General features: G+C 41.6%; 2 protein-coding genes across 9 annotated transcripts in view; one reads left to right on the plus strand and one right to left on the minus strand.

Annotated features, from left to right (window-relative positions):
- Positions 1-513: 513 nt before the first annotated feature.
- On the plus strand, positions 514-6687 carry LOC125727115 (uroplakin-1a-like). Of its 3 annotated transcripts, none has more exons than XM_049003820.1 (8): positions 514-574; positions 1285-1377; positions 1514-1714; positions 2450-2524; positions 3195-3302; positions 4484-4660; positions 4807-4890; positions 5105-6687. In XM_049003820.1, the coding sequence occupies exons 2-8, from the start codon at positions 1312-1314 to the stop codon at positions 5147-5149; spliced, it is 756 nt and encodes a 251-aa protein (XP_048859777.1). In that variant the 5' UTR covers positions 514-574; positions 1285-1311; the 3' UTR covers positions 5150-6687. The 3 variants fall into 3 exon arrangements, with proteins under 3 accessions (XP_048859777.1, XP_048859775.1, XP_048859776.1); XM_049003818.1 differs by having other exon boundaries at positions 520-606; XM_049003819.1 differs by having other exon boundaries at positions 573-678.
- Positions 6688-7290: 603 nt separating this feature from the next.
- The window catches only part of LOC125727109 (rho GTPase-activating protein 33-like), a 50910-nt gene continuing 30397 nt past the window's right edge, over positions 7291-27803 (minus strand). For all 6 annotated transcript variants that reach the window (XM_049003810.1, XM_049003807.1, XM_049003806.1 and 3 more), the window contains 11 exons: positions 26416-26560; positions 25561-25643; positions 25259-25366; positions 24062-24207; positions 19350-19506; positions 18247-18386; positions 17809-17883; positions 14278-14990; positions 13886-14060; positions 12024-12361; positions 7291-11853 (listed from right to left, as the gene is read on the minus strand). In XM_049003810.1, coding sequence (XP_048859767.1) covers positions 9616-11853; positions 12024-12361; positions 13886-14060; positions 14278-14990; positions 17809-17883; positions 18247-18386; positions 19350-19506; positions 24062-24207; positions 25259-25366; positions 25561-25643; positions 26416-26560 — 4318 coding nt within the window. In that variant the 3' untranslated portion in view covers positions 7291-9615. The remainder of the gene's footprint in view (positions 11854-12023; positions 12362-13885; positions 14061-14277; positions 14991-17808; positions 17884-18246; positions 18387-19349; positions 19507-24061; positions 24208-25258; positions 25367-25560; positions 25644-26415; positions 26561-27803) is intronic.

Consider the following 27803-nt stretch of genomic DNA (forward strand, 5'->3'; position numbering starts at 1 on the left):
GTAATAGGGAGCTAGATTCTTGACCCGATGTGACTTCCTTGTACTGAACCTTATACTAATTATTCAAATTTTTATTGACATTAATTATCCTAACTGCAGGAGAAAGGGAATTATTGAAGTGGAGGTACAATTCAAACCCCTCCACTGGAGTTGAGTACTATCCACTGAGCCTAAACAGTAACATATTTAACATATATAAGCATGGATGTAAATAATTCTAACCCCCTGGACCCCCCCCCCCCCCCCCCCGAGTGTTCAACTGATAGCTATGCTCTTGTATATAACTATGTATACACACATATGTATGTTATTTTCTGTTAGCATTTGTATCTAGTTTTAGAATTGGGATTACTGGAGTATGTATTGTTAGAGAACTTAATGAATTTGTAACAATTAATTTTATACAAATATGTCCCTTTGAGTTAATATTTTCATTGGCCCTTAAGCATTACTATTCTGTATACCTAATATAAAACACTTTCCACTTTCCAAATGACGTCACAAAACCTCAGCGTTAAATTTACCTGGAGCATAAACGAGTTCTTACATGTGAGCAGCATTGCAAGTGGAACAGGTGTGTATGACCCATTGCTGAAGCTTTACCAGGTATGTCACAGATGATCTTACTGGATTTTGTTCAAAGGTACTTTTGAGGATTAAGAAAAAACATGAAATACAGTGAGTAGCTATGAACTAAATTTATATTAATATATTTTGCATTCATCATTAACTGTAGAACAGAATAAAAGCAACTGCATCAGGGAAATAATGCTATTTAAATACCATAATATGTGATCTATCAAGATGGATGTGTTGCTGTTTTGCACCTTTATATTCAATTTATTAATTTAGCATGTTACAGAATCAAATTTTCTGTGATATTTGAAAGGAAATGTTTAGTGTTATAGCATATACTCCACAGAAAATATAGAATATAGAAAAAAAATGCGCGCAGTAATCTAAGTTCTAATTGTGAGTAATGTGATGTGGCAAAATTATACTCAGAGACCACAATTTACATCATATTCAAGGTTTTAAGCTACTTTTGATACTAACAAGCTGAAACTTGTTAACAAATCAGTCGCAACATCTGGTTTCAACAAGATGAGCAGTTTTCAGTCAATAGCCATTGTAGCAAATGCAAGCAAAACAGGTTTAGCCACTCCATAGTTCCACAGTCTGATCATGTGAATATTGGTGAGCCACACCCCAGGAGTTCTTCCTGCCAATTTGTATTTGTGAGTCAGGATGCACAACATAGTCAAGTTTTTCTTTGTTTTGTAGGAATTACAGTTCGCACAACGTGCAGCCATGGAGGATGGGAAAAGTACCAAGGCGCTCAAGATCGTTCTCATCATTGGCAATGTCTTCACTGCTGTAAGATTTAGTCAGTTGTCTTTGACTTTTATTTTTATTTCTTTTTTTCTCTTTTCCTTTCCTCCATTCTATTTGCTTGGTCCCACACCCACATTGTGAATGCTCATTTCTTTATGCCTCTATCCTTCCCTCTCAGATTCTCGGACTGGCTCTGTTTGCAGTGGCCATTTGGGTGACTGTCGACAGTTACAGACTGTACCCACTGGCAGGCGTCAGCGGGAAGGACGATATCTTTGCTGGTGCCTGGATAGCCATCTTCACAGGATTCTCTTTTTTCTGTGTTGCTATATTTGGCATATTTGCTGTGATCTGGAAACATCGCTCCTTGATGATGATGGTAGGATACAATAGGAAATAGTCTAAAACTTAGAGAGTAGTTGACATTTTCATTTTTTTCTTGGCGACGCGTATCTTAGTTTAACTGAGACTAGTGATCTCAAAATGTTTTTCCTTCAAACATATATTGTTTTTTTATGAACCATTAAACCAGTGGGGGCAGCATGGTGGTGCAGTGGTTAGCACTGTTTCCTCACACCTCTGGGACCCGGGTTCAAGTCTCTGCCTGGGTCACATGTGTGTGGAGTTTGCATGTTCTCCCCATGTCGTCGTGGGGTTTCCTCCGGGTACTCCGGTTTCCCCCCACAGTCCAAAAACATGCTGAGGCTAATTGGAGTCACTAAATTGCCCGTAGGTGTGCATGTGTGAGTGAATGGTGTGTGAGTGTGCCCAGCGATGGGCTGGCCCCCCATCCTGGGTTGTTCCCTGCCTCGTGCCCATTGCTTCCGGGACAGGCTCCGGATCCCCTGCGACCCAGTAGGATAAGCGGTTTGGAAAATGGATGGATGGATGGTTCATTTGAGATGCAGGCATATAACAAGGCAGACATCAAATGGAATTAATTTTATTATAATACACTCACACAAGCTGAAATTCACAAATGAAGACATTTAGACATCCATTCTCCTGAACTGAATGTCTTCCGACTGGCAGGAAGCTGAAGGATGGTTAAAATGTGACCTGTGTTCTGCCCGTTTCATATGGTAGGTGTTTCTTGTGTTCTTCTTCTTTGAAGTACCTGGCTTTGATGCTGATTATCTACATATTTGAATGTGCTTCTGTCATCACAGCAGCAACTCACAGGGATTATGTAAGTGAAATGATTTTCAATTCATACACTTCAAACCCATGTCTGTGAAATATATTGAATTGTACAGTACTGTCAAAAGTCTTATGGAGTCAAAGAAGATGTTTAAAGATATTTATCTGGTTAGTAAGTGCATATTTGCAATTTAATATTAAAACATATTCAAATTAAGAGTAACACAATAAAAACTAACAAGACTAACTTTCTTCTGTTCTCTAAAAAGTTACTGATATCTTGTTTGATGGTTGGAAAAACACCACTTCATTTCCCAAGCCTTTCCTCAGTTCATTTGATTAGTTTAAAAGGTTAATCGGGTATTGATTAGCCATACAAGATATGTTAATGGTGGTGTCAGAAATGTTTCAGTCTGTTGAATGGCTGCTGCAAATACTGGAGAGACTTTAAAAGAGGTTCATAAATGGCTAAACTGACACACTTTGACAGACATAGATTTATAGCAACATGAAGATAATTTAAACACCGTGTTCTTCATCTAAGACTTTTACTCTGTACTGTATATATTATACTATAAAAGCATAAACCATCAATAATAGCACAGATAAAATAAAGGCTTTCTAAATTAATGAAAGAATACAGAGTGCAGGATAACAGGTGCAAAAGAACCACAGACATGCATGTTTAAATTTTGTGATGTGTCATCTCATCCCTCCAGCTAGTTGGCAACAGTAGTCTGGTGAAAAAACAAATGCTAAGGTACTATGCAGATAATTCTGATGATGGGATACAGATCACGGATACATGGAACAGGATTATGCAAGAGGTACGTTGTCCGACCTTGTAATGCCTAGACTGACATCATCTTATTCGCTAGGAATACTGTTGTCTTTAATAGCCAGCAATCCTAAAATTAAACTTCCAAACACTGAATTGTGCTTGCAGATTTTATATCATCTGGTCCTGACCTGATTCACCGTTGCCCCTTTCCTTATATTATAAACAGATTGGCAACAAAACTGCCTGAGGAACCTTTCCTATGGTAGTTAGTGTAAAGAGGTCACTCAGCCTACTGTCATGGAAAGCTATAACAAACAGAAGCCTAATAGGACCTATTCCCATGAACGTAGATCAAGGGTTTCATAATATTAAGGATTGGTGCTGTTCATTATTACCTCTTTGCTGACGTGATACCTAACAAAACTGGCTACACCAAAAATTCTGGGTGAGGCTACAAGTAACAAATGGGGAAAGATAACTGTGGCAAATAGTTATTTCCTTTTCATTTATTGTCTAGAGGAGACGTAGTCCATACCTGCCCTTTAATAAACATCTGCTGAGTGTAGCGTCATGTATAGAAATATCAGATTTTACTAGGGCACACCTGAATTTGTGTTATGTCAGAGAAACAGACATTCCCATGTACGTGCCAACTTACATCAGAAACGGAATGATTTATATGCTCCATGTTACTTTTATTCAGAATAGTATACAGAATAGTCACTGAAGTGATTCTTGCTAAATATTTAGGATAGAACAAGTATCTGTTAACTACTTGACCTTTCTAGTATGGCTGGGCAAATAATCTAATTTTGATTTCAATTATGATTGTAGGTTCCAGCGATTATCAAAGCAAAATAACTAATTAGTGCAAAAAAATAATTGTGCCGCATTTCATTTTGCAGTGATACTCCCGTATTGTCTTGTGTTATAAATCCAGTGCACCCCTTTCCAGCAACTTTTTATGTTTCTTAGTTGAATTATATTTAGAGCTCAAGGAGATCCAGTTAAAGAGACAAGTTTTGCTTCAGTTCATTAAATTCATGACATTTCCAAAGTCAATGAGTAATTGTGTTAACTAATCATGATCTTAATATTGACCAAAATATTTTTGATTATGATTTTTGCTATAATTGAGCAGACCTACTTTTTAGCTATTTGACTAGAATATCTCAGCTTATCTACAACACTCTCTCGCATTTGGTCTCTTTCTCATCCTCCTCACAGGTCCAGTGTTGCGGTGCAGATGGCCCCATTGACTGGATTACATACACCTCTACCTTCAAGCAGAACTTCCACAATGTTTTCCCCTGGCCCCTCAACTGCTGCAAAAGAAAAAGCAACTACGAGTTTGCAGACCAAGGGAGCTGCCAAGTAGGCTACGCAGACTCCATGTTTACCAAGGTAATGGGTGTTGAAGACTTGTTCCAGAATCACTGATAATACTTCTGGCTCTGTATCAACCTTAATATACCTGAACATATTTTCATGGGAAGTCAGTAGTTACTGGTTAACTGGTATTATATGAATTACTCCTTTTCTCTCCCCAGGGCTGCTTTGGTTACATTGAGTCTGTTTTCAGTAACTACACTTGGGCAATCAGCTGGTATGGATTTTCTGTCCTGATATTTGTGGTAAGTTTTTAACTACATGCCTTCTCTTGTCAAGGTGGCACATTATGTGTTAATATATGATTCTTTGAGCCATTATATCGTATTATATAATTCAGGCTAATGATTAATATTGACATCATATATTAAATACATTCTATAGAAAGTCTTCTACATACAGTCACTTAACTAGTGACAAGGTTCCAAAAATACCTAACATTCTAATCTTTTGGGTCAGTTCTTACTCTTGCTGTGTGCCATGCTGTACTACCTGAAGCTCTGAAGACACTGTCCACACCTCCGCTGTCCTCAAAAGTTTCCCACTGCTGAAAATAAAACCTGAACCAAGCAGAAAACCACAGAAGCACCAGCATAGGATGACAGACGTATTCAGCATTGATTACAAAAAAAGAACCAAACTAAAAGGATTAAACTGAATGGGAATTTGTGAAAAGTGAATGTCTGAACAATTACACTTGCATATACACTTTCTTTCTGGTTATATAAATTCTACTGTTAAATGACTCCTAGATTGAAAGACATGGAAGAGATGGAATCAGAAGTTTATATGTTTTTATAATATTTGGAGAAAATGCTCAGATGAGTTGTTCCCCAGGTCCTCCCTCTTACCGATTCTGATTTGATCAACACACATAAGTTTATATCACTATTGTTACCTGAATACTTGGATTCAGTTATTTTCAGCTGTATTTTCAGTTATATGTAATTTATTTACATGAAAGAATGTGGTAAGAAACCAGTCAGACCTATATTTAAAGATGATTTTACTTATCTGTAATCCTGGTGTGCGAACTACTTATGTGCTTTTGTAGATAAGACTTGGGAGTGAGTATACAATGTTTTTGCTAATATCCTAGAATATTCCTAAATTTAAGCAGCATTTCTGTTCCCATCTTTCTAAAGTGATCACTACACATAACATATTTTTTTGTTACTGGCATAAAAGTAAACACCTATATAAGTGATGGCCATGATAAACTTCAGCAGCTGGTTCTAAAAACATATATGATTGGTCTTTCAGGTCATTATTAATGACTTTTTTTTCAATTTATTCTTACCAGGCTTGCCCAAATGTTTATTCACTCAGATACAATTATTTGGTAGATTTGGTAGATGTTCAAGATACTATGCATAAACAACACTTGTATGGTTGTTACTAATCAAATTTTATCACTGAAGAACCCTTTAAAGTTCTGAATATAAATTCTGGTTTCAACAAGTTTTTTTTTTTGTTCCCGCTGAGCATTTAATAATCATCCATACTTACCATTTGTCCAACACCACTTTGTAGCAAAGGGTGACCCCCATCTGCATGGGATCAGTCCATCATATGTAATACATTTACACACAATGACACACAAAGGAGAATTTAGAGACACCAATCAAGCCCCGTCATGATTCCGACTGTGCTGAAGTGAACACTTACAAAAATTATTGCTAGTGACATACACCTGGATTTACTAAAAAAAAAAAAAAACAAAATAAAAAAAAAAACAAAATAAAAAAACAAAACAACAGAAATGCTTTTGCACATTTGTCCTACTTTAACTTAAAGATGTATACCTATTTATTCATGTGTGTTGATGATAAAATGATGTTGAACGCAAAGTGGTGTAATTGCTCTTGTTCCAGAAACAATGCTAAAAAACATTCTGGGAGCATCAATGAATTTTACCCATCAGATACGAGTGTATTGTGGTGGAATTAAATATTCATTAAGATAAGTGTAAATATTGTATAACTTTCCATATAAAAAAAATATTTTAACATTCAAATGATTAAATAATCAGTTTTCATCCATCTATTTCTTAACTGCTTGTCTTGGTCAGTATCACAGAGCCTATCCCAGACAGCGTGGAGCACAAGGCAGGGGTACCCTCCAGACAGGATACCAGTGTATTGCAGCTCACACATGCACAAACTGGCATATTACTGGCAATTTAAAGAAGGCAGTTAGGCTAACTACATATCTTTGGATGTGTAACTCAAGTGATACAGGAAGAAAATTGTATGTATTTTGCATGTAATGTATTTTAAAGTATATGCAAATATTCTGTCCATAGATTAGTTTTTATTTTTAATCCTGAACAAGTCATTAAGGGATTCAATTTGTTTATTATCATTATTCTTACTTTTGCTTGATGTTTTTGTTATACTTTACTCAGGTGCAAAATGTAAGATTCACATTAAATGTTTCAGGGCTCATTTAATTAGAATGTCTTACCAGTTTCCAATTCAGAGCTGGTTTAACTATATTTTACCAAGGCAAATCATTTTATTTTTTAAGTAATGGGTTTGAAAGTATGTGTTTATAAGAACTTTATCTCAACTAAATGTACATATTTACTGACATAAACAATATTTAGATATGTTTGTACATTGCTATGCAAAACCAAAATCGCAGTCAGCTCAGTACAATTTATTAATATCATCAATGCAACTTCATCACACTTGTCTTCCAAAGTTGGTCCTTTAAGCTATCCTTTATTCTGCTCTTGCAGCACACTCATACATCCCACATGCAATCTACGGCTGTTTTTGTGCCACATTACAAAAATATTAGAAAAACAAATGAAAGATTTATTCTTTGATGCAACTGTCAGATTTTAAATCACAAGTTGGAAAAAATACAAAAAGATGAACTGCCTTTTGGAAAGTGCTATAAGGCTGACAGAATATTGGTCTCAACTCATGTAACAAACAAACCTTAACACACACTTAGGTAGTACAGTCATTTTAAAGAATTTCTGATTTTAAAGAACTTCTCAATGTATTTATTCACTGCATAGATATGAAATAAAATAGATGCTTACAAAGACACTCAGACAGAGATAGACTTTTCTTTTGTTTCAGAACTTTACTTTGTTAATCAATTATGCCTACAACTAGTACTGAGTGAGACCATCTAAAATAGCACTGTGCAAACATCCCTTATCTTAAAGTAAATCTGGGTGAAGAGATTTTCGAGAGTGTTGGGTCCAGCTCAATTACAGCACTACTGCAGCAGACCAACAAACAGCTGCTATAAACAAGCTAGACAACAATATTTGCACTGGATTAGGTACTCAATGATTAAGACTAAATTTTGTTGAAGCCAATCAGCATCGTCCACTAGAAAGGCACAGACATTACAGTACAGCTTAGTAATGCAACCCCTACAATTTTTTGTGTTCCTTGACATGTTAAAATGGTAAAACATTCTGCATATAAATATGATAAATAAATTTAATGAAAAGTGGCGAATGCACAGACGGAATGATGCAATAATACCTTTGCTTGAGAAATATGAAAGATGAACTAGGCAATCAAGGAATCAAAAACATCTTATGCACACTGTAGTATAAATATACTTTAATATTTTCTTGAATGTGGAATGAAACTAACTAAATAATTTCTGAAAATAAATGATCAACCATACTGTTGGTTCAGCACTAAAAAAACCTGAAACACTTCCCAAAATGTCCTCTCTTACTACTGCAGACTGCGTAAACGACTGACATCTGGTACGCTGTGCCTGTCTGTGGAGGAGAGCTCAGCCCTTGTCATTGGAGTGACATATCGAATGGCTACACCTAATGTGCTTGGACAACTTCAGTGACATTGTCCTCGCGTAGTTGGTGTCAGGAGTCAATTAATAAAATGAACACAACTGAAAACCATTGAGAGAAGGCAGGCAGGACACTGCTACTGTACGTTTAGGACTAGGTTCTTAACCTAGATAGTTATATGGGCGGGCGTGGGGGGCTATGACTAGGTGCTATTTACAGTATACATTGCTTTGCATAAAGCATGTTAAAATAATTACAATTTCAAAACAAGACATCCTTCAAGGATACAATGCTTTAGATTGCAAGAAACACTCTCTGGCATAGACTCCTGGGGAGTCTTCTTAAAGGCAACTAACTAGTTGACTACTACTGAAAAAGATTATGCAAAACGATAAAGAAACACATTCCCTTTCACACAAGGCAGTATTTCCCGGTTTGTAGTGATTTTTCTTCCAGTAAAATGTGCTTTTTTGATAACCTTCAGGTAGACAAATACTGAAAACATACTGTACATTCACACACGCCCACACATATAACATAAAAAACGCATCAAAACATAAAATAAATTTAAAAAAAAATATTAACAGGAATCCAATTTCTTTACAGAGAAGCAACTTTTTTAAAAGAAAAATGATACTTCACTGCCTGTGACAAACTGAATCAGGCAAAAAAAAAAAAAACATACTAATTCTCTGCAGCAGAGAAAAAAATCGTCATGTACGGATATATATATATATAAATATATATATATATATATATGTTGAGAGAGCAGCTATTCATTTATTCTCTTGGAGGAAGCGTTTTGGAATGTTTTCAAATCTAGGCCATCAGTGGTCATCAGTGTCCTCTTTATGTTGTTCCATTAACAAGGGTGAAATATGGGTCATTGGCTGAGGGATAAAAGGGTTGGTATAAAATGATTAAAAATTGGGTGATGGGTACAAATACCCCACCAAATATCCACACACACACACACACACACACACACACACACACACACACACACACACACACACAATATATATATATATAGTAAATTGCAGTCTCAGATGAAAACAAGGATCACATATGTTTTCTTGTCTTGTTCTTCTTAAATGGGGTCACACAGCGAGTTTTCACATTATCCTTCAAACCTCAGAACTGGAAGCTCCAAGCATATCAGTTTTCTGGTCACACCCATTCAGCAGTAGCTGCGTGTCTGCCCCTCAGAGTGGACAGTCCAGTTAGGTCCCGGAAGGCTACCTTGACGAGCCAGGCCCCTTTGGCTTCTTAGCCCAGATGACTGAAGTGAAGGATTCAAGACTGCCTCTCTGCGTGGTGCGCTGGGATATGGGGCCTGCATGGGTGCAGATTGGAAAGGATATTGACTGTGCTGATATGAGACTGCTGGATAACCTCCTGGTTGAGCACTAAACCCTCGTGGTGTTCCTAGTGACAGGTTTGTGAGGAGGCCAGAAGTGGAGGTAAGGGTATTTTCTGTTGAGGGTTGGCTGGTATAGAGTTGGTCCTGATAATGGGGATGAACAGGGTAGGGGTTCGGGTTAAAATCCTGTGCATGGTAGAATTTCAGTACTTGATCACCAGATGGCATTACGTCGAAGGCTTGTCGGTAGTGTCCGCCTGACGAGGTGGACCTTCGTAGAGGGTCTGGTCGCTGAAAGCCTGGTGCCTCTCCACGCAGTGGGGCCTGGCCCTCCAAATAACTATGAAATGGTCCAGATGTGTAGACATTGTAGGAGTGCTGGTGCTGGCTGGGATAGGGATTTGGGGGGTGCTCTAGTGGAGGTGATGAGGAGGTGGAGGAGGAGGTGACAGCACACAGGCCTTCCCCTTCATCCTCTGCCAGCTTCTCAATAAGCAGAGAGGCTATTTCTTTCCCAGTCAGTTTCTGGCTGGGATCCACAGTGGCACTCTGGGTGTCTGAGCGACTCTGAGCATGTCCCACAGCTGCTACTGTTGTCTTGGCAACCAGGCCGTCTTCAACCTCAACTTGTACTGGACTGTCATAAGAAGAAGAAGCCAATCGTTTAGGATTCTCTTGTTTAGCATCAGGGTTGGAGGAATCGGCGAGCACATCAGAAGGTGGGGCCAGGGAGTCAGATGATTGCTGGGAGTCTCCGTCTAAGTCAGTGGTGGCCCAGCTTTTGGTTTTACTGGCAGGAATGGGGCTGCTGATGGGGAAATTCACATAGATGGGTTCGGACTGCTCTGGCTGCTTTGGTAACGGCCTCAACACCAGCGAAGAGGGTGACTGCACTGGCATCTCGGCCAGGGAATGATGATTCTCAGCGCCAAAGGGCTCAAAATGTCGGTAGCACACTTTGCCATTCTCAAAGTAGGGGTGCAACTGTGAAGCAGCAAGATCAGAGGGGGAATACTGGGATCGATGCTGGTGGCGCTGGTGGACTGAGAGTGGTATACCCATAGCGGGGTTTGAGGACAGCCTGACTGAGGAGGAGAGGTGACACAGGGGGTGATGCATTGGGGAGCTCTCCTGAGGACGATGATGGCCGTGAGAAAAAGAGTGTGAGTGGGACTGTGCTGCCGCCCAGGCACGTGTGACTTCAGAAGACCATAACTGGGGTCCCTTGGTCACCATGGATACATGGCTGAGGTGTGGACTGTGCTTTTGGGGTGGGACTCTGGAGAGAGGCTGCTGGCTTGCCTCAGTGTTACCAGGACGGTAGTTCCCCTCTGCATCCAGCCTCATGTTCTGGTAGCTGTGCCGGGTGTAACTGGGTGGTGGATGTTCAGGTGCAGCTATTTCATAGTAGAAGTTCTCCATTTTGCCCTGATCCTCTGTAGCTGCTATGGGCTGGATCTTAGAAGCCTGGGGCGCCTGAGGCCGCATGGCAGTGGAAGCTGAGCGGCTGGGCAGCTGTGAAGCTTGGTAACGCGGCACCACATGTGACGTCCCACTTATGCGCTCAGAGAATGCCCGTGACAGTGGGGCACTAGGGTTCTGCGACTGGGTGATAATACGCCGAATTCGGGCAGCATCCAGGGAACGTCGCATGAAATTGTCAGCCCGGGAGAGAGGAGTTTGATCCAGTGGTCTGGAGAACACCTTGGGCCGTGGGGGCTGGACAGCGTGTACCTGGGCTAGCGGGGAGCTCTCTGACTTGGAGTGCAGGAGCTGAGACTGGGTGGAGGGTTTGTTCTGTGGGTGGGGAGCAGAAAACTGACGGGAATAGTGAGGAACCTTCGTCTGAGATGAAGCTTCATCATTGTTAGGTTGTTCTTCAGGGAACAGGCTGTGAATTTTATGCTGTGCCTGCTGTTGCTGTTGCTGCTGCTGGTTTTTGTAGACCAGACCTGGAGATGTATTCGATTCTCCAGATGAGCTACCAGCTGACACCTCAGAGTTAGATGCCCCAGAGTCAGAGGCCGATGTCTGCGAGGAAAGAGTGCCTGTATCCTGTGGTGAGACAGTGTACCACGGTGATTTGGTATAAATGCATGCAAGTTTTCTTTCATGATAAACAACAGTGCTCTGTCTCCATTACATTAACTGATTCAGGATGCTCTAAGATTAAGAATGAAAGAAAAAAACAACATCCATCTTTCATTGGACTTAATCACACTCACCGGCCCCTGAGAACTGCCTGCCTGCTGCGGCCCCTCCTGTGGGTCGGCTGTGTTGGTCTTGCCCTCAGACATCCACGCAGATAATGGGCGGACGGTGGAGTAAAGTTGGTTTGCATCAGAAGGCGAGGTCGGCACGTTGTCTGTGTCAGCAGGGGGGCCCATGAGGGAGGGGCTCTCCTGGAACTGGGGGGAGCAGAATGGGGGTGAAATGCTCTCCCCCCGCAGGGCTTTGTTGGCGCTCTCTGCCAGGGCCAAGGCCATAAGCCGTGCAGGGTTTTTGGGCGGAGGTGGGGGTGGCTGCTGTGAGGGCACGACAGGGCTGGGGGAGAAGAGAATGCCTACATTGTGGAGGAAGAGAGAGAGAGGGGTGGAGAGGGAGAGGGGGGAGAGAGATTATAGAGGGGGATGGGGTGGAGAGAGAGGGAGAGGAAAGGGGGAGAGAGGAGAGAGAAAGAGAAGGGGGGTGAATATCTTGGATTAGGGGTTTAATGAAATATTTTTTTGAGTACTTGTATTTTGTCTAAGCCCGAACTCACTCTATCCACTTTTGCACTCAGCAGAGCAGGTTTTATGTACAGTACAGCTTAAGAATGGAGCACCACAGAGAATGCAAACTTCCATAAAAGTGAGAAAGGAACAAAGAGCAAGAAAACATTTAAGCAAGGTGAAAACACAAATGGGCAATGAAATACGAGTAATCTAAAAACAATATGGTTATGTCGCCCTCTGGTGGACAGTGAGGAAGTAACAGCTGGCTTCCTCACATGTTAACTGAGAACACCTGCTACTCCAGTTATATACATAATAAAGTAGCATTTTTTAGAAATCTGACTTCTTTCACATTGATAGTTTGTCCCATCAGTTCTTCAACTCCCCACATAAGTTAGCTATATTTGTGCAATGTATTTTTGTCATATATTTTGGCTTTTTAGTACAAAAACCTAAATTCTGGGTTAATATAATGAAACACCCAATAGACAGCCAAGTTTGAGAAGAACTGGGTCAAACACTCATCTTTTCATTTAACAATTATCAAACGCACATAATTATGAGTAGTTCTGATGGATTAATAGCATAGTAACTGTTACTAGGTATTGTATATTTCTCCACAGATACAGATGTCACTCCAGATAAGTGCCTACAGAGTGAATAGAACAAGAAAATACAATTTCATCTCAATAATTAGATAAATTCCCAGTGCAAAGTCTCTATGTCCAAGGAACACTTGCATACACATACAATGGAAACCGCTTATAGTGATCACGTCTGTCTGGGTGAAATTTGATACTTATAAGCGGATGACCATTATAAGAGATTTTTTTTCCCTTTTCTTTATGTCTCAGGCAGATTGCCATCCGACTGACATGTGTATATTTATTACATGAATATAATTTAATAAAACGAAGTCGCTATTTACTGAATCTCAAAATACAGTACAGCTGTTTAAAAGGCTTTTCAAATTAAAAGTACTGTACAAATTAAATCACTGAACTGTATAACTCAAATATGCTATAATACATCACTGTATATGAAACATAGCTTATTGTGGTTTCGCTGCTGCATCTCATTGGCTCATTTTTGGCAGTTTATCATATGCTTTGATGAGTCTATATTTTTCACTGAGAGAAAATTACTTTCTTTTCCCTGTCAACTTTTCTGTGTAGGCAGCAGGCAGCCAGCCAGAAGCAGACGGGTTACCGCAAGGCAAAGTAGGGCTATCAAAATAAATAAAGAAAAAAAAAAGAATTATCGTTGTTTATTTTTTCCATACACTGTATTTATAATTTAGTTTACCGGAAATAGTTAGGATTTTCAGACCCTGTGCTTCAACTCTCCATCCATGTCTTCCGTTTTGCACTTACCTTGACCCTTGACCTCTGCACCCAGTTTACTGCGCAGTTCCTGCTGGCAGTTCTCCGTTAGCTGGAAGTCACATGACCTAAGCAGCATTGAAATCATCTGAGGTGGTTGGGGGGGTGTAGCACTATGTGGTCCTAGCTGAAGTTCCCCAGCACGGCCACCTATCATCTCCAGGACCTTCATGGCCACAAAAGAAATGTTGGAAATCTCAAAACATAGATACTAGAAAGCAATAAATACTGTACATGAAATCTGACGCGAGGAATCCTCAAACGAGCTTGATAGGCCGAACAGCCTGCTCTCGTTTGTAAATTTCTTATGTTGTTATAAAATTATTTCCATGACAAGTGGTAATACAGAAAGACAGTCAAAGCCACAAAGTAAAGAAATCTACCTTCGCTGGGACACTGATGGCGACAGGGTCTGAGATATCTAGTGGAGGATACTTTGGTGCCTTGGGAGAAAGCGCCTGCACCACCTTGCGGGTGAAAGAGCGCCGCTCTTGAGACAGATGTGAGGAGGTGGAGGCAGTGACAGGTTGACTGTGGGGGGGGCTGCTGCTGGCCTCTGTGTGCTGGGCCACTGCTGAGGGTTTGTGCTGGAGGAACATCTGTACGGGCGGTGAGACTGCAGCTAGGATGAGACTCCTGCGGGCTGCCACCTCCGACTGATTGAGCACCGAGTCCGGATCCTCTGTGACGGAGCGCTGGCTCTGGGAGCGAGAGTGGGAGGGCCCCTTGTGATTAACACAGCGGTAGGGTGGCGATTTGGCAGCATTGGGGGAGTCTCTGTTGGCCCCAGTGATGCTGCCCAGTCCTATGGGGCCGTCTTCAAGGAATGTGGGGCTAAAGTCGACCACGTCTTCTGCCATCCATGACGAGGTAGGGTCCCGAGACAAATCTGGTAGCATATAGACACCTTCCTCGTCATCAGCATTGTCATCATTGGCATCATCCCCCCCAGGGGCATGAGGGTCATCAGGCAGGAGGCTGTCATAGGAGCGACTGGGTGGCTGCTTGGACAGCAGCTCAGGCTGGGCCGGGGAGGCAAGAGAGAGCCCGTCGCTGCTGGAGCGCGGCCGGCGGAGACGCTGCAGCTTCGTCTGTCCTGAGGACCAAGAGACAAAAGTAAGGATGGAGTACTGAGAGCAGGTTCTAGCAGGCAAGCAAAGGCAGCAGCAGAGTGATGTTACTGCAGAGCGAATGAACGAGACGCATAATATATTTCTACAATAATGATCTGTAAAGTATCAGACAGTCATAATAAGATCAGATTAATACTAAGGTCAGGACCTAATTCCAGGGGTGTGACGAGAGGTGTGAAAGACAATCATAAGACACTGAGGAAATCATTTGCATGCTTACTCTATGGTTTGGGTTGAAGTGGTGGCTCTGAGGCTAGGCATTTGTGCAAATCCCAAATCCCGTGAATGTCCAGAGTGATTTTACTCTGTTTACTCTGGGTCCTTAAGCACGGCCCTTAACCAGCAATTGCTTCATCCTGGGTATGGTGTTAATCTACACCCACACTATAAGAAGGTCCTCCAACTTACAGGGAATAACTTGGGGGTTGGTGGCAGGATTGGCACTCCAGCCACCAGAAAAAAACCTCACACTGGTCCATTCGGACTAGTGTGGTGTTGAAGTGACCCGCCACATGGCTGCACTCAGGTTCTCATCCCTGACGTAGTTTGTCGTGTGGTGGGTGCGGCACCGCGCTGTAATCAGTGCATGTCCTTCCCTCTCCTCTATGACACTATAGCACCACCTACAGGACAGGCTGTGCTTTCGCATAAATGTTGCTGAGCTTCCTTATAGTAAAGTAGCACTAAACTCAAATGCAAGCACAAAAACGGATTCATTCTAAGAAGCGGGTATGTAACTGTACACAAAATTCACATTTTGATTCAAACTATTTGATTTTTGGGTTCGTAGTTTGGGGAAAGTTCGGTACAGAAGGGAAAACAGAATTTGTTTTGAGATTATTTATTATAACTTCAAAGATTAACACAATGAAAAGAAGTTGTAAGCCAAACACAATGTGTCTTTTCAAATAAAATCTAAGAGACGCTGCACATTGTAAAATCAAACATGTAAATCAAAATTATAGTCTTATTCTTTAAGACAATAACAATCATAATGAACATAACCTCTGTTTTCTGCTACCAAGTTTGGCTGCATATTTGTAACGATAAACACCTGTCATGCCCCGACTGTCCGCTCCGTCCGCATGCCTCGTCCCCTCATTAACCTTGTGTGGATTTCCCATGTACATCAGCTGTTTCCTGTTGCTGTCATTAGTCCAATGTATTTAGACCACGTTTCAGTTTGTTTCCTCAGTCCTTTCATTAACGTTGTGTTGTGTTCCAAAGTGTGTGCGTACTGATTAAACCCTTCGTTCACCGACTTCTTGTCTCTCGCTCCTCTGTCCCCACTTGGCACGACTACACCGCTACAGCCTTTGTTATTGTTTTTTCAGCTGAATTTGAATTTCCTGGTAAAGCGTCACAGATGCCACAGGGAGACTAAGTTGCAGAGTCTGTTTCTGTCCCGCTCGGGTCATATGTACTCAGATGTTGTTGCCACAAATGATTTGGCATGTTGGGTATGTTTTCAGAAACATATCCAAGCTTGGTATAAGAAAGCCTACAGACTGCCTTGGACTTGTGAGGTACTCTCTCTGGTGTTGGTGTAATTTATCATGAAACCAAGAGGTTCCTAAAGAGCAGATTATGACTGACTATTGCCAGCATTGGCCACACCCATCACACCGATACAGCTAGCATAACGTTTTCTGGGTTAAACATCTACTTGAAAATTTAGCTTCTGCCAGTGTCAAGACACGTATTCATTTGTTTCATTGTGCGTAACCAAACTGAAAATGACGTAACTGAAAGGCAGATGACAAACACACTACCAGTCAAAAGTTTTTGCACCACAGGTTTTTACCACTTTTCAATTTATTTCATAACTTCAGATTTTTATTCTTGTTAAGCATTGGAAACTTGAGTGAATAACTATTGATGAAAATATAAGTGAAATAAAATAAATTCATTTATAACATGGAAAGAGTAGAACAGTGCATGTCTGACATCCTATTAACTGGTTCTGAGTCAAATTCTAGGTTGTCCTTTAACTAATCAATAGCTAACTGGTTCATCCCAAGAAACAGAGCAATTTTTAATGTCTTGAATTTTCTCTGCTGTTATAACTGCTAGGGGAGGTTATTTTGATGAATCAACGATATGACAACAACGATTTTGCCAATAAAGGTCCCCAAGTAGTGAACATTTGCAAATTTATTTGTTAGCAAAGAATATTGAGTACATTTTTAGTAAATGCTAAGTGAGCAACATATGCAAATTCTGAAAATCTCAGTGTGTGTAAAAACTTTTGACTGGTAGTGTATGTGTATTATTACAGCCCTAGAATGTAGTAGTAGAAAAAGAAGAGCAAATGATAATGTGGAAAAACTGTAACAATTAAAATTTTTAAAAAAAATCTTCCCCATTATGTATGTGTGGGGAGTGAGGAGGGACTAGTAAAATACTATGATGCCCCAAAAAGGGGCAGACTCTCAAAAAGGTTAAGAATCCCTGGTCTAAAGTAACATACAAGTGAGACAGCAGGGTCAGCTAGCATCCCTGAAGCAATTGGGGTTAAGGGCCTTGTTCAGGGGCCCAATAGTGACATCATTCTACAGTGTCCTGCCACCTGCTGGTAGCTGCACCCCTCACAAACGACAAAGGGTAGTGACGTAGATCATAGCTAGCATGAAGCACGACAGCATCATTCTCTGAACAATAAGCTCCAATATTCTAACAAAACGCTGAGAGCAGTTTCACCATAAGGTTCGGGTCTTTATGCCTTGAGATTACAATACAATAGAACCTGCTTTTCTGCAAATTGAAGTGGTTACAACTTACCTGCCCCACTGTGCTGAGAGGACAGAGACTCCTCACTTTTTGCTGACCGCAGGGTGAGACTATCAACACGGCAACCTGAGGCAGCCCCGGCAGGGGAAGGGGGGAGGACAGGCAGAAAAATTATCCATCCATCTATCCATCCAGCCAGCCAGCCAGCCAGCCAGCCAGCCAGCCAGCCAGCCATCTATCCATCCAGCCAGCCAGCCAGCCAGCCAGCCCGGAGCAGGGTCACAAAGGGCTCTAGAGCCATCCCAGGCAGCACAAGGTTGGTGTACACCCTCGATGGGATGCCAATCCATCGTACGACAAATTATACAATATGCTAAGTGATGTGGTATATTTGTAATATTTGATTAAAATAATGTTATATGGTGGATGACGCATGTACATTAAATAATGAAAATGAAGTGTGAACGTGTCAGTATGGGTTTCTTGTACCAGCATGGGAAGTGGACGGCTGGAACAGGGAGCTGATCCGCATGGGCTTCCGGCGGCCAGAGCCTCCCTGTTTCCCCATGGCGAAGAACGTCTTCCAGCTTCCTCCCGCTGACTTCCGGCTCTTAAAGCCCCTCTTCCTCCTGGACAGTAAGTCAAAATAAGGCAGAGAAGCTCAGGAGACCGGCAAGCTTTGAATGAAAGTACTGATCAACTTGGCATTCACATTTAGTAGGCACCAACTTTTCTTCGACACATTACTCCTCTGTGAAAGTGACATATTACTGCATAATACAGACATAACACAACATGAAACATAGCTGGTTTTTCATGGTCGTAGCAAGCAAAACTTGCTAAATCAAGACAAATAAGACATAATCAAGCTGCATGCAATTACTTTTTAACTCCTATCAAGAAGGACCAAGAAAATGAGCCAAAAGCCATGGACACAGGATTCCCTTAGACAATTTGTGTGTGAAAATTACATTACGAAAAAAAACCTTAATACAAGATAAGTATACAGAACAGCTATATTTAGGTATATTAGCAGTACAGGCAGTCCCCAGATTACAAATTACATCTATTTCCTAAATCTCTTTAAATCAAATTTTTAGGTAAGTTGGAAAAATAATACAATACATAATAAATTATTATACAGCAACAATAAAAGTAACTACAAATGGTACAATTGCACCTCGAGCCCACAAATCACTGAAGCAGCCCAATGTTTTTATGAATGTCACAAAGGAGTGCATGCATTTGTTATTACGAACCATTGTATAGATCTCAATTTTTTTATATAATAGGCTTTATGGCATTCTGTTCATAAGTGCAAGTTGCCAGTAAGTCATACATTCTTAAACTGGGTACTGTGTGTATATTAGACGTATTAAACATGTCTGTTTCCTGGGTGCAGGGAGATTGGGGTTTCGGATCTAACCCAAGATGCATGTGGAGTTTGCATGTTTTCCCTCCGTTTATGTGGGTGTCCCCCCTGTGTACTTCAGACGCTCTACTTTCCTCCCCATAAAGCCAGATGACCTGCTGTCTCATCCTACATAATGTACCCCTGCAGAACTGTGCTGTGATCCAGGTTTTATACTGACCTTTCTTCAGGTAGGTCAAGTACAGTGTGGAACTGGCCCTGGAAGGACAGCGGTGCTCCTAGCTGGAGCAAAGGGGCCTGAGTCCTGGCCTGAGCCTCCTCTAGGGTCAGCAGCTTGGTGGACACAAACGACTTGGGTCTGGTCAGGGATTGCCGCTCTAAAGAAGAAAATGAGAGACAGGGGAAAAGACAGAGAGACAGAGACTCCATCAAGCAGACAAGCAACGTATTAGCACAAGCATCGCACAAAAATGACCAAAATGACAGAGCTTGTGCCAAAGCAGCATCGTGGACAACTGGGTCAGACAGAGGCAGGAAAGGGTCCCTATGGCAGTGGCCATGAAGCAGACTGCCTTTGGGGCACACAGAGAAAGGTTAGTACAGAGTCACGTGAGCACTTTGAAAGGATTCAAAACTGCTGAGGCAGGTTTGAGCAGAACAGCTGAGATCTACAAATAAAGCCAGTGTTAGATGGAAGGAACCAGCTAATGACACTGAAGGTTTCCAGGTCTCAGAAGAGCTGCTGCAGGCTGTAGGCTTAGATGGAATAAAAAAGGAGAAGGTGAAATCAATGGCACTCAAGGGATTTATGTCCATATCGCATACAAGGGGAAAATACATTTTTAGAGGCTAACTGCTGAATCACACAAATTGGAGTTAAAAATGGTTTGCTTATGTTCTAAAATTATGAAAAGACAAGGCAGACAAACCTTTTACACCTATGTTTTTAATTAAAATCAAATCAAAACTTGATAGCCTGAAATGCTGCACCCAAATTGGAAAGACACACTGCACAGTAGACACTTAAAATAATGACAAAAAATTAACAGACACATTCAAAATGGCGTCAACATAACAGTAAAACATAACATTTTATTGCAAACATTTCCTATCTGCACAGTTTGTGTTGAGCTTGACAAGTGGGTTCAAGACTGCAATCACTGAAAAGGAATCCTGTACAGAAACAACCTGAAAACAACATATAATCTAGATAACAATGGAAATAAGGTTCACATCAATAGGTCAAAAACCTAACACTGAAACTCAAAAACAAACACAAATTGTTGTACAGACATATTCTGCAAAGTCAATTCAAATTGAAATACAGCACAATCGTGCACCATTTTCTGCATACTAAAAATAAAGTGATCGAAAGCTTGTTAATGACCATGAAAAATGAATTTTAGTTATATAACCTAATTAATGGCACTGCTCTCAAGGACATTTAAAACACAGAGTGGCGGCGTGCATCCAGCTCCTTGGCCTGCTGCTGCTGCTGCTGAGATAGGGTGGCTGGGGCTTGTAAGGGACTCAGAAGCAGCCCCCCAGGGGGCTGGGCCTGTGCCTCCTGCAGGCTCACCAGCCGGCCTTTCCGGGACTGCTGGGAGAGGTTATACACCGCCCCATCCGTCACTACGGAGACACACAATCACACTCAGCCTCACAGCCAGCTGCCTACCTGCTGTCAGTCAGTCTGTAGATCCCAGCTGCCATGAAGCAGGAGATGGAGCTCCACTTTATAATACACTAAACTCAATTAAGGGCTAGATTCTGAAATACCGAAGCAAAGCTTCAGAAGCTCTGAAAGGCAGCCACACTTGCTGAACTGGTTTTTAGGAATCATATAACGTCTAGAGATGCACCACACTCTGGATTCAGCTTCACGTTTCGCTAAATATTCTCATTTTTGAAAGGGGATTGGTTTCTGCTGAACATTCTTTCGTAGTATTAACTGAACCAAATCCCACACGTCTTGCTTTAAGCCTACTGAATGGACATGTATGTCACAAACCACATGGAAAAAGGTCAACGGGTAATATTCAGAATGTATGCTACAACAAAAATGCCCAGGGTGTCCGGTATTTCAAGCAAAAAGAAACAGATACAAGTGCATTCTTTGGCGAACATCTCATTTCCCAGTTCTGAGAATCCACTTCATTTGAGGAAGGTACGTCCGTCTCCGTTTCCCATTGCTTGTTAAAACTGCAGATTTACCTGTGCCTACCACTAATTTCTGTATAAACCAAGAGACTGTGTAGTGACACTATGTAGTTTAGTACCACTGCAAGCATTCACTCTGACAACCACAACCGTCTTACACCACCGAATGCTGAACGGCTTATTCTCCCTAAAGGAAACACCCATTTTATGTGACTATGACACAAGTTAAGCTCAAGATAAATGCTATTGTTAAATCTAGTGACATACTATTTTTGAAATGTTCTGATATATCTGTGTAGCTTACAAGAGTGGCTTGGCTATTGTAGCCTACGAAGTAAACCAAGTTTCTCTGCAGGAGATTATCATTTTGCGTTATAGGATGCCTTTTGAATTTGTAACATTTGAAATGTGCTGTTTCTATTGGCCTATAGCCTACAAATGTCTGACCTGGATATTGTAGGCTCATCTATGAGGCCTAGGATAAGTAGGAACTTGTAATTTCCCAGGATGACTACTGAATTTGTAACCTATATTGCTTTAGGTTATGTTTTTGTTTTTTCTGTGTCAATATATTGTTAAAATTTGCCTATCTTGAAGGCACTTCAATTATCACTTGCTTAGCTAAAGTATGAGTTTGAATGAACAAATAATAAGCTATGTTGGTTTTTCCATATTAGGCCTATAGGCTAATAAAAGGAACAACTGCAATAAATGTCATCTGTGACCATAATTCATAATACATTACAATAATTGGATTCGGTACCCAGTGAAACCCCATACATTAGGATTCGGTGCATCCCTAACAATTACTATAAAAACTTTCATACATACAGGTAACATAAGTGAGCTCGGCTTGCAGTTTACGAAGTCTTCACTTGGGTAGTGAACAACAGAAACCCTGCTAAGTTACGGATGTCTAAGGTCATGACATTTTCCTTGTTATATCTACAATGTTCAGCTTTTCCATTTAAAGAGTTAAGCACCAAGAAGAAATGGTACGAGTTGGATGTAATTTGGTACATGTGCAGAGCAGTGATGGGCATGTACATGATGCAGTTTGCAAGGAGATGGCATGTTCAGTCACCAGACAGAGAGGGTGCCCCGTAGACGCATTAGACAGCATTATCAGCACTTGACAGAGTTGGATAGGGGTCGCATTGTGGGGTAGCCAGAGATCGGGTGTTCGTATCGTGCAATTTCCTGCTATGTGGGGCATGCAGATGGCACAGCTGCCCAATGTTGGCACCGATGTGCATGTGAGGGCACCCACACACGTCGTGAAGGTCCCCGTCGCCCAAGTCAGACCACACCAAGGGAGGATCGTCGTATTGTGTGCCAAGTATTACAGAACCCCATGAGATCTGTGCCTGCCATCCGAACACAGGTATTTGACTCTCTACAACGTCATCATGCACCTTGTCTCGTCGACTGGCATCAGCTGGACTACAGGTTCACCATCCCATGTGTAGGCTGCGGTTAACACCAGTGTAGAAACAGCTGCATTTGGAGTGGTGCCATAACTAGGAGTTATAGACTGATTATGAGTGGCACCGTACCACGTTCAGCCATGAATCTTGGTTCCGCATTACTACGGATGACTCTCGTGTGCGTGTATGGCAATGCCAAGGAGAGAGGACCAATCCTGCCAATGTTGTGGAGAGACACACCAGTGTTACTTCTAGCATCGTGGTGTGGGGAGCCACAGGGCATGACATCAAGTCATCTCTAATAGTGAATCGGGGAACGCTGATGGCCCAGTGTTACGTGAGTGACATCCTGCGTCCACATGTCTTACCCCCCTCCCCTGAGATAGCACCCTGGTACAGTCTTTCAACAAGACAACATCAGTCCACACACATCACGTGTGTCTATGGACTGCCTGTGTATTTTTGAGGTCCTCCCATGGCCAGCCAGGTCCCCTGATCTTTCCCCAATCGAAGATGTGTGGGATCAGCTTGGATGTCAATTCACACCCTGTGTCAGTGCAGAATCTCGTGGGTCAATTACAACAGCTGTAGGCTGACTTGCCGCAGGAGAGGATACAACGGCTGCATGACTCCCTTCCACAGCGTAATGCCGCATGTATCCAGGCCCGGCCCATACTGCCAACTCTGTTGTCTGTTGGAACTGATATAATCATTGCGATACAGTCACATGACCTTTCACCACATGCCGATTCATTTCATTTTCACCACTCGGTCTGGGTACTTAACTATTTTTTTGTCATTGACTGTATAATAAATAATTTAAAGGAGGCCTATTATGCTCATTTCCAATGGTCACAATTTTAGTTTTGGAGTCTACTAGAGCAGATTACCTTAATGTTAAAAGAAGTCTTTTTCTCATACTGAACATCTCTATTCACCTTCTGTTTGAAATGCTCTGTTGAGCCCCACCCCCAATGAGCCCAGTGTGCTCTGATTGGTCAACTTGCCCAACTAGTCAGCTGGTAGATGTTCCGCCCCTGTCTTGCAGTCTGCAGACAGCTCCATGCACATAGGCATCCAACAAAGACTGTGTTACGAAGTGACCTCACCATGTCACAGAAGCAAAGGCTGGAATTCCAGCGAGACATTTCAAGCAGATTAGAGAAGAGTGGTTTCTGTGGTGAGCGTTGCTCTCTTTGGTGTGTACTTTGGGCCATAAGACTTTGCAGACCATTTACGTGCACATAAAGCTATATAACGCAGTAAAGGTAAGGGAAAAACTGGAGAAGTATAACACGTCACCTTTAAAAGGTTGAGCAGTCGATGAAAGAACGCTTATAACTACCTGTGTTGAAGCGGCCCACAGATGTGAATGAATCGCTGAAGAGGACTTCCACGTTGCTCAGAAGAAACTCCACCACCACAGACTGGATGCGCACCTCTTTAAATGGATTGGCTCCGTTTAGCCCAACCGCTTCAATCTCCATGGACCTGTCACCCCACCGCCCAAACACACATAACCGAGGTACTATCAATACTAATCCTTGTGTTTTTTTTCTGATAGTGTGACAAATCATAATAAGCAAATAAGTATGACATCTAAGACAACTGGGATACCAATCATCTCTTTACTGTTGCCATGAAGTAAACGGTCTTCGGGGCACACGGACATGGTGATAAATAAATGCTGTAAAATAAACAATAATAATAATACTACATTTTATTTATGAGTGTCGCCTTCACAAAAAAATTATACAAGAGTCATGATGAAATAATTCATAAAAGAGTGAAAGTTAATTTAAATAAACGACTTTTAACGCGTGATTTAAATAGAGTAATTGAATCCAATTTTTGAATATTCAAGGGGAGAAAGTCTCAAGGTCTGGGTGCCGAACAGCTTGAGGCCATTTTATCTATGGTACTGAGTCTAACAGAAGGAATGATAAGTCATTCAGCTGAGAACGCAGAGAGTGCCCAGACTACATGTGTGTAAAAGATCAGCAAGGTGACTAGAAACAAGGCTGTGAAGATAGTAGAATACATTTACAATAAATGATTATCACACACTGATATGACTTACACAAGCCCCATTTTCAAATATAACTTTACAATATAATTAAATTTTACTGAACTTAATTTGTTCAAATAACATTTGAATCTGACCAGGAGGGGGTGCAATTGGCACCCTGATAAAATCATGTATGGTCACCATTGTTGTCATGCCCGGCTTGGCCGATCCTCGTGTGTGCCACGCCCCCCTGATTATCCACGTGTGTTTCCCCGATCGTACCCAGCTGCGTCTTGTTATTTCGCCATGTCTTTGTTCTATTTCAGTCCACGTCTTGCCCTGGTTTTCGTCCGTCATTGATGTTAGCTGATGTCAGTACTAGTCTTTTGTTCTGTTCTATCCCGCTCCCTAATAAATCCCCAGTTTACCCCGAATTCCGCCTGCCTGCCTGATCCTTCCTGCCCTTCTGCCTGTCCGTTCAACCGCGCACCTTGACAATTGTCCACCAAGACTCTTGACAGATGTGGTACATACCGCAGCAGGTTGGGCGCCCAGACAATGGCCAGGTTCTTGATGTGCATGTTGGTCTCATTGCTGTAGGTGGCCAGGCGAGCAAGATGCTTCATAAGGTACTCCAGGGTCCTAGGAAGATACAGTGAACCAACTCCTCAGTTCCCATAGCTCATTTCCACTCACCAGCAAACCTAAATGTGGTTCTCAGCTGTGTAATCTTTGTTTTGTATAGTCTATCAACAAAAATTCACACCATCTGATTTGTTGCAATCTTGCTTTTGCAATTTTTGATGATTACTGGGTAACTCTTGAGATGTGTGTACCTGTAGTGAGGTGGTGGAAGCTGCTGAATGACATCATGGACCTTCACCATGCGCTCGTCCTCAGTCATGTCTCCCATACAGTCCTGTGACAAAGTGACAGAGGAAGGGTGAGTGAAGAAACAGCACAACCTGAAAGAATGGATTCCTGCTGGAAGGTAATGATACGTACAGGGTGTTCTGTAACATGAAATACTCACTTTGTCTCGTAACGCACCCCTCTCCCTGAAAAGAAATTTGCACAAATGCACTACACACACACCCATATACTGGAAATTTCCTATTTCATTTGTAGCACTGTGAGGGTCCTGGAACCTGGAAACTTTAGCTTACATTTCAAAAATCATTTCAGAAAGCAGGTTTACATTAAATTTAGGTGACTGATTTGGTTTATAAAAATAATAATGTCATTGTCACATTCCAATTCAATTTTTCTTCAATGTGTAAAGCCCCTTCTTGGTTTTATACTCTGCATTTATGCATCACCCCCAGAGTAGTAGAAAGCAAATTTTGTTAATCCATTTATATTAAAAACATTCCAGTAGCAAAGGGTCTCTGGCACTGTTATCTGTTTCCCAAAAAAAGTAGCGAAATATTAAAATTAGTGTAAATGACTAATGTCACGAAATGCAACTACTGGCATTTCTTGTGATGTTTTTCCAATTGCAAGTTTGTGCCTCCTAATCCAATGGTGCCACCTATAGGGAGAAGTGGCCAGGATTTATAGGCAACATTGAATGCATTGAATGCTTCATTTTACTGCTTAAGTGTTATAGCCAGTTAATTTGGTTGACTGATGGACCCACTTCTGCAGCACAATCAATGCACGGCCATGTCACACCGGCGGTCGATACTCACAGCAAACTTGTCATACAACTGGTAGGTGAGCAGTGGATTCGGTAGCTCCCGGAAGTAAAGTTTGCACAAAGAACCCACACAATGTATGTCCTGCATGTACAGGTCCTTGGTCAGATCAGGCACATTTTCACTGTCAAACTCATGCCTAGCAAGGAAAGGGAAACAAGACAGGACAGAAATGATCGTCATGGATTCACCATCTTGCTAACTTCGGCTAATAGCACACAGCAGAAAGACTAGCAGAAAAAGTTTGATATCTGCGATGCTTTATATCAAAGCATAAACCATTCAATGTCAAATAATTCATATCATTTCATGTGGTTACTATGCCGTATATAATTATTTTAATAATTATACAGGTCGTTTATGTACTCTGTGTGTGGGTGTGCAGTTAACATGCCCTCTCTGTGTCACATGAGATTTCCTATCACAGTTAAAAGACATGCAGTTAGGTTGACTGGTGGCTAAGCTGCCCCTAGTATACGATTGTGTGTGTTTATGTTTCCTGTGGTTGGCAGACATCCTGTCAGGGTCTTGGAAGATGGATGGATGTGAATATTTTACTCTACAAAAGAAGTATGCATTAATTTGGGAGCTGCAAACCATATTTAATAGTATCCTACATATCCGTAAGAGTGACATTAATCTTTGGCAGTTTGATTAATCTCACCATACCCATTTTATATATCCATCCATCCATCCATTTTCCAAACCGCTTATCCTATTGGGTCGCGGGGGGTCCGGAGCCTATCCCGGAATCAATGGGCACGAGGCAGGGAACAACCCAGGATGGGGGGCCAGCCCATCGCAGGGCACACTCACACACCATTCACTCACACATGCACACCTATGGGCAATTAAGCAACTCCAATTAGCCTCAGCATGTTTTTGGACTGTGGGGGGAAACCGGAGTACCCGGAGGAAACCCCACGACGACATGGGGAGAACATGCAAACTCCGCACACATGTGACCCAGGCAGAGACTCGAACCCGGGTCCCAGAGGTGTGAGGCGACAGTGCTAACCACTGCACCACCATGCCGCCCCCTCCATTTTATATATATACTTTATAAATTAGGTAGCCACCCAACCAACCATTGTTGTAATGCTGTTTTCTATGCATAACTAAGAATACATCCTTTAAATGACCAATTTCGATTTATGCCAGAAACCATTTAGTTGCATCACATTATATATAATTATAGTAACCCCTGTGTAAAAAGGCAGTGTGATCTTTGACAACAATTTCATAAAAATTGAAGTTAAGTTTAATTTTGGATAGCATACCACTGGAGCCTTATCATAAGAAAAGGTTCCCAAGAGACTGCTTCTAAACAGAGCCGGCACATTTTCACACGTAGGTCTGATATGCCTGACAGTAATAGCAAG

Source organism: Brienomyrus brachyistius, unplaced genomic scaffold (genome assembly GCF_023856365.1).
Source record: "Brienomyrus brachyistius isolate T26 unplaced genomic scaffold, BBRACH_0.4 scaffold86, whole genome shotgun sequence".
Lineage (NCBI taxonomy): Eukaryota > Metazoa > Chordata > Actinopteri > Osteoglossiformes > Mormyridae > Brienomyrus > Brienomyrus brachyistius.

Bases quoted from the DNA above. Each gene is read 5' to 3' on its own strand.
- LOC125727115 (XM_049003820.1), top strand. From the start codon at position 1,312: ATGGAGGATGGGAAAAGTACCAAGGCGCTCAAGATCGTTCTCATCATT. The intron at 1,378-1,513 runs GTAAGATTTAGT...CTTCCCTCTCAG, and splicing joins TTGGCAATGTCTTCACTGCT to ATTCTCGGACTGGCTCTGTT. The intron at 4,661-4,806 runs GTAATGGGTGTT...TTCTCTCCCCAG, and splicing joins CAGACTCCATGTTTACCAAG to GGCTGCTTTGGTTACATTGA.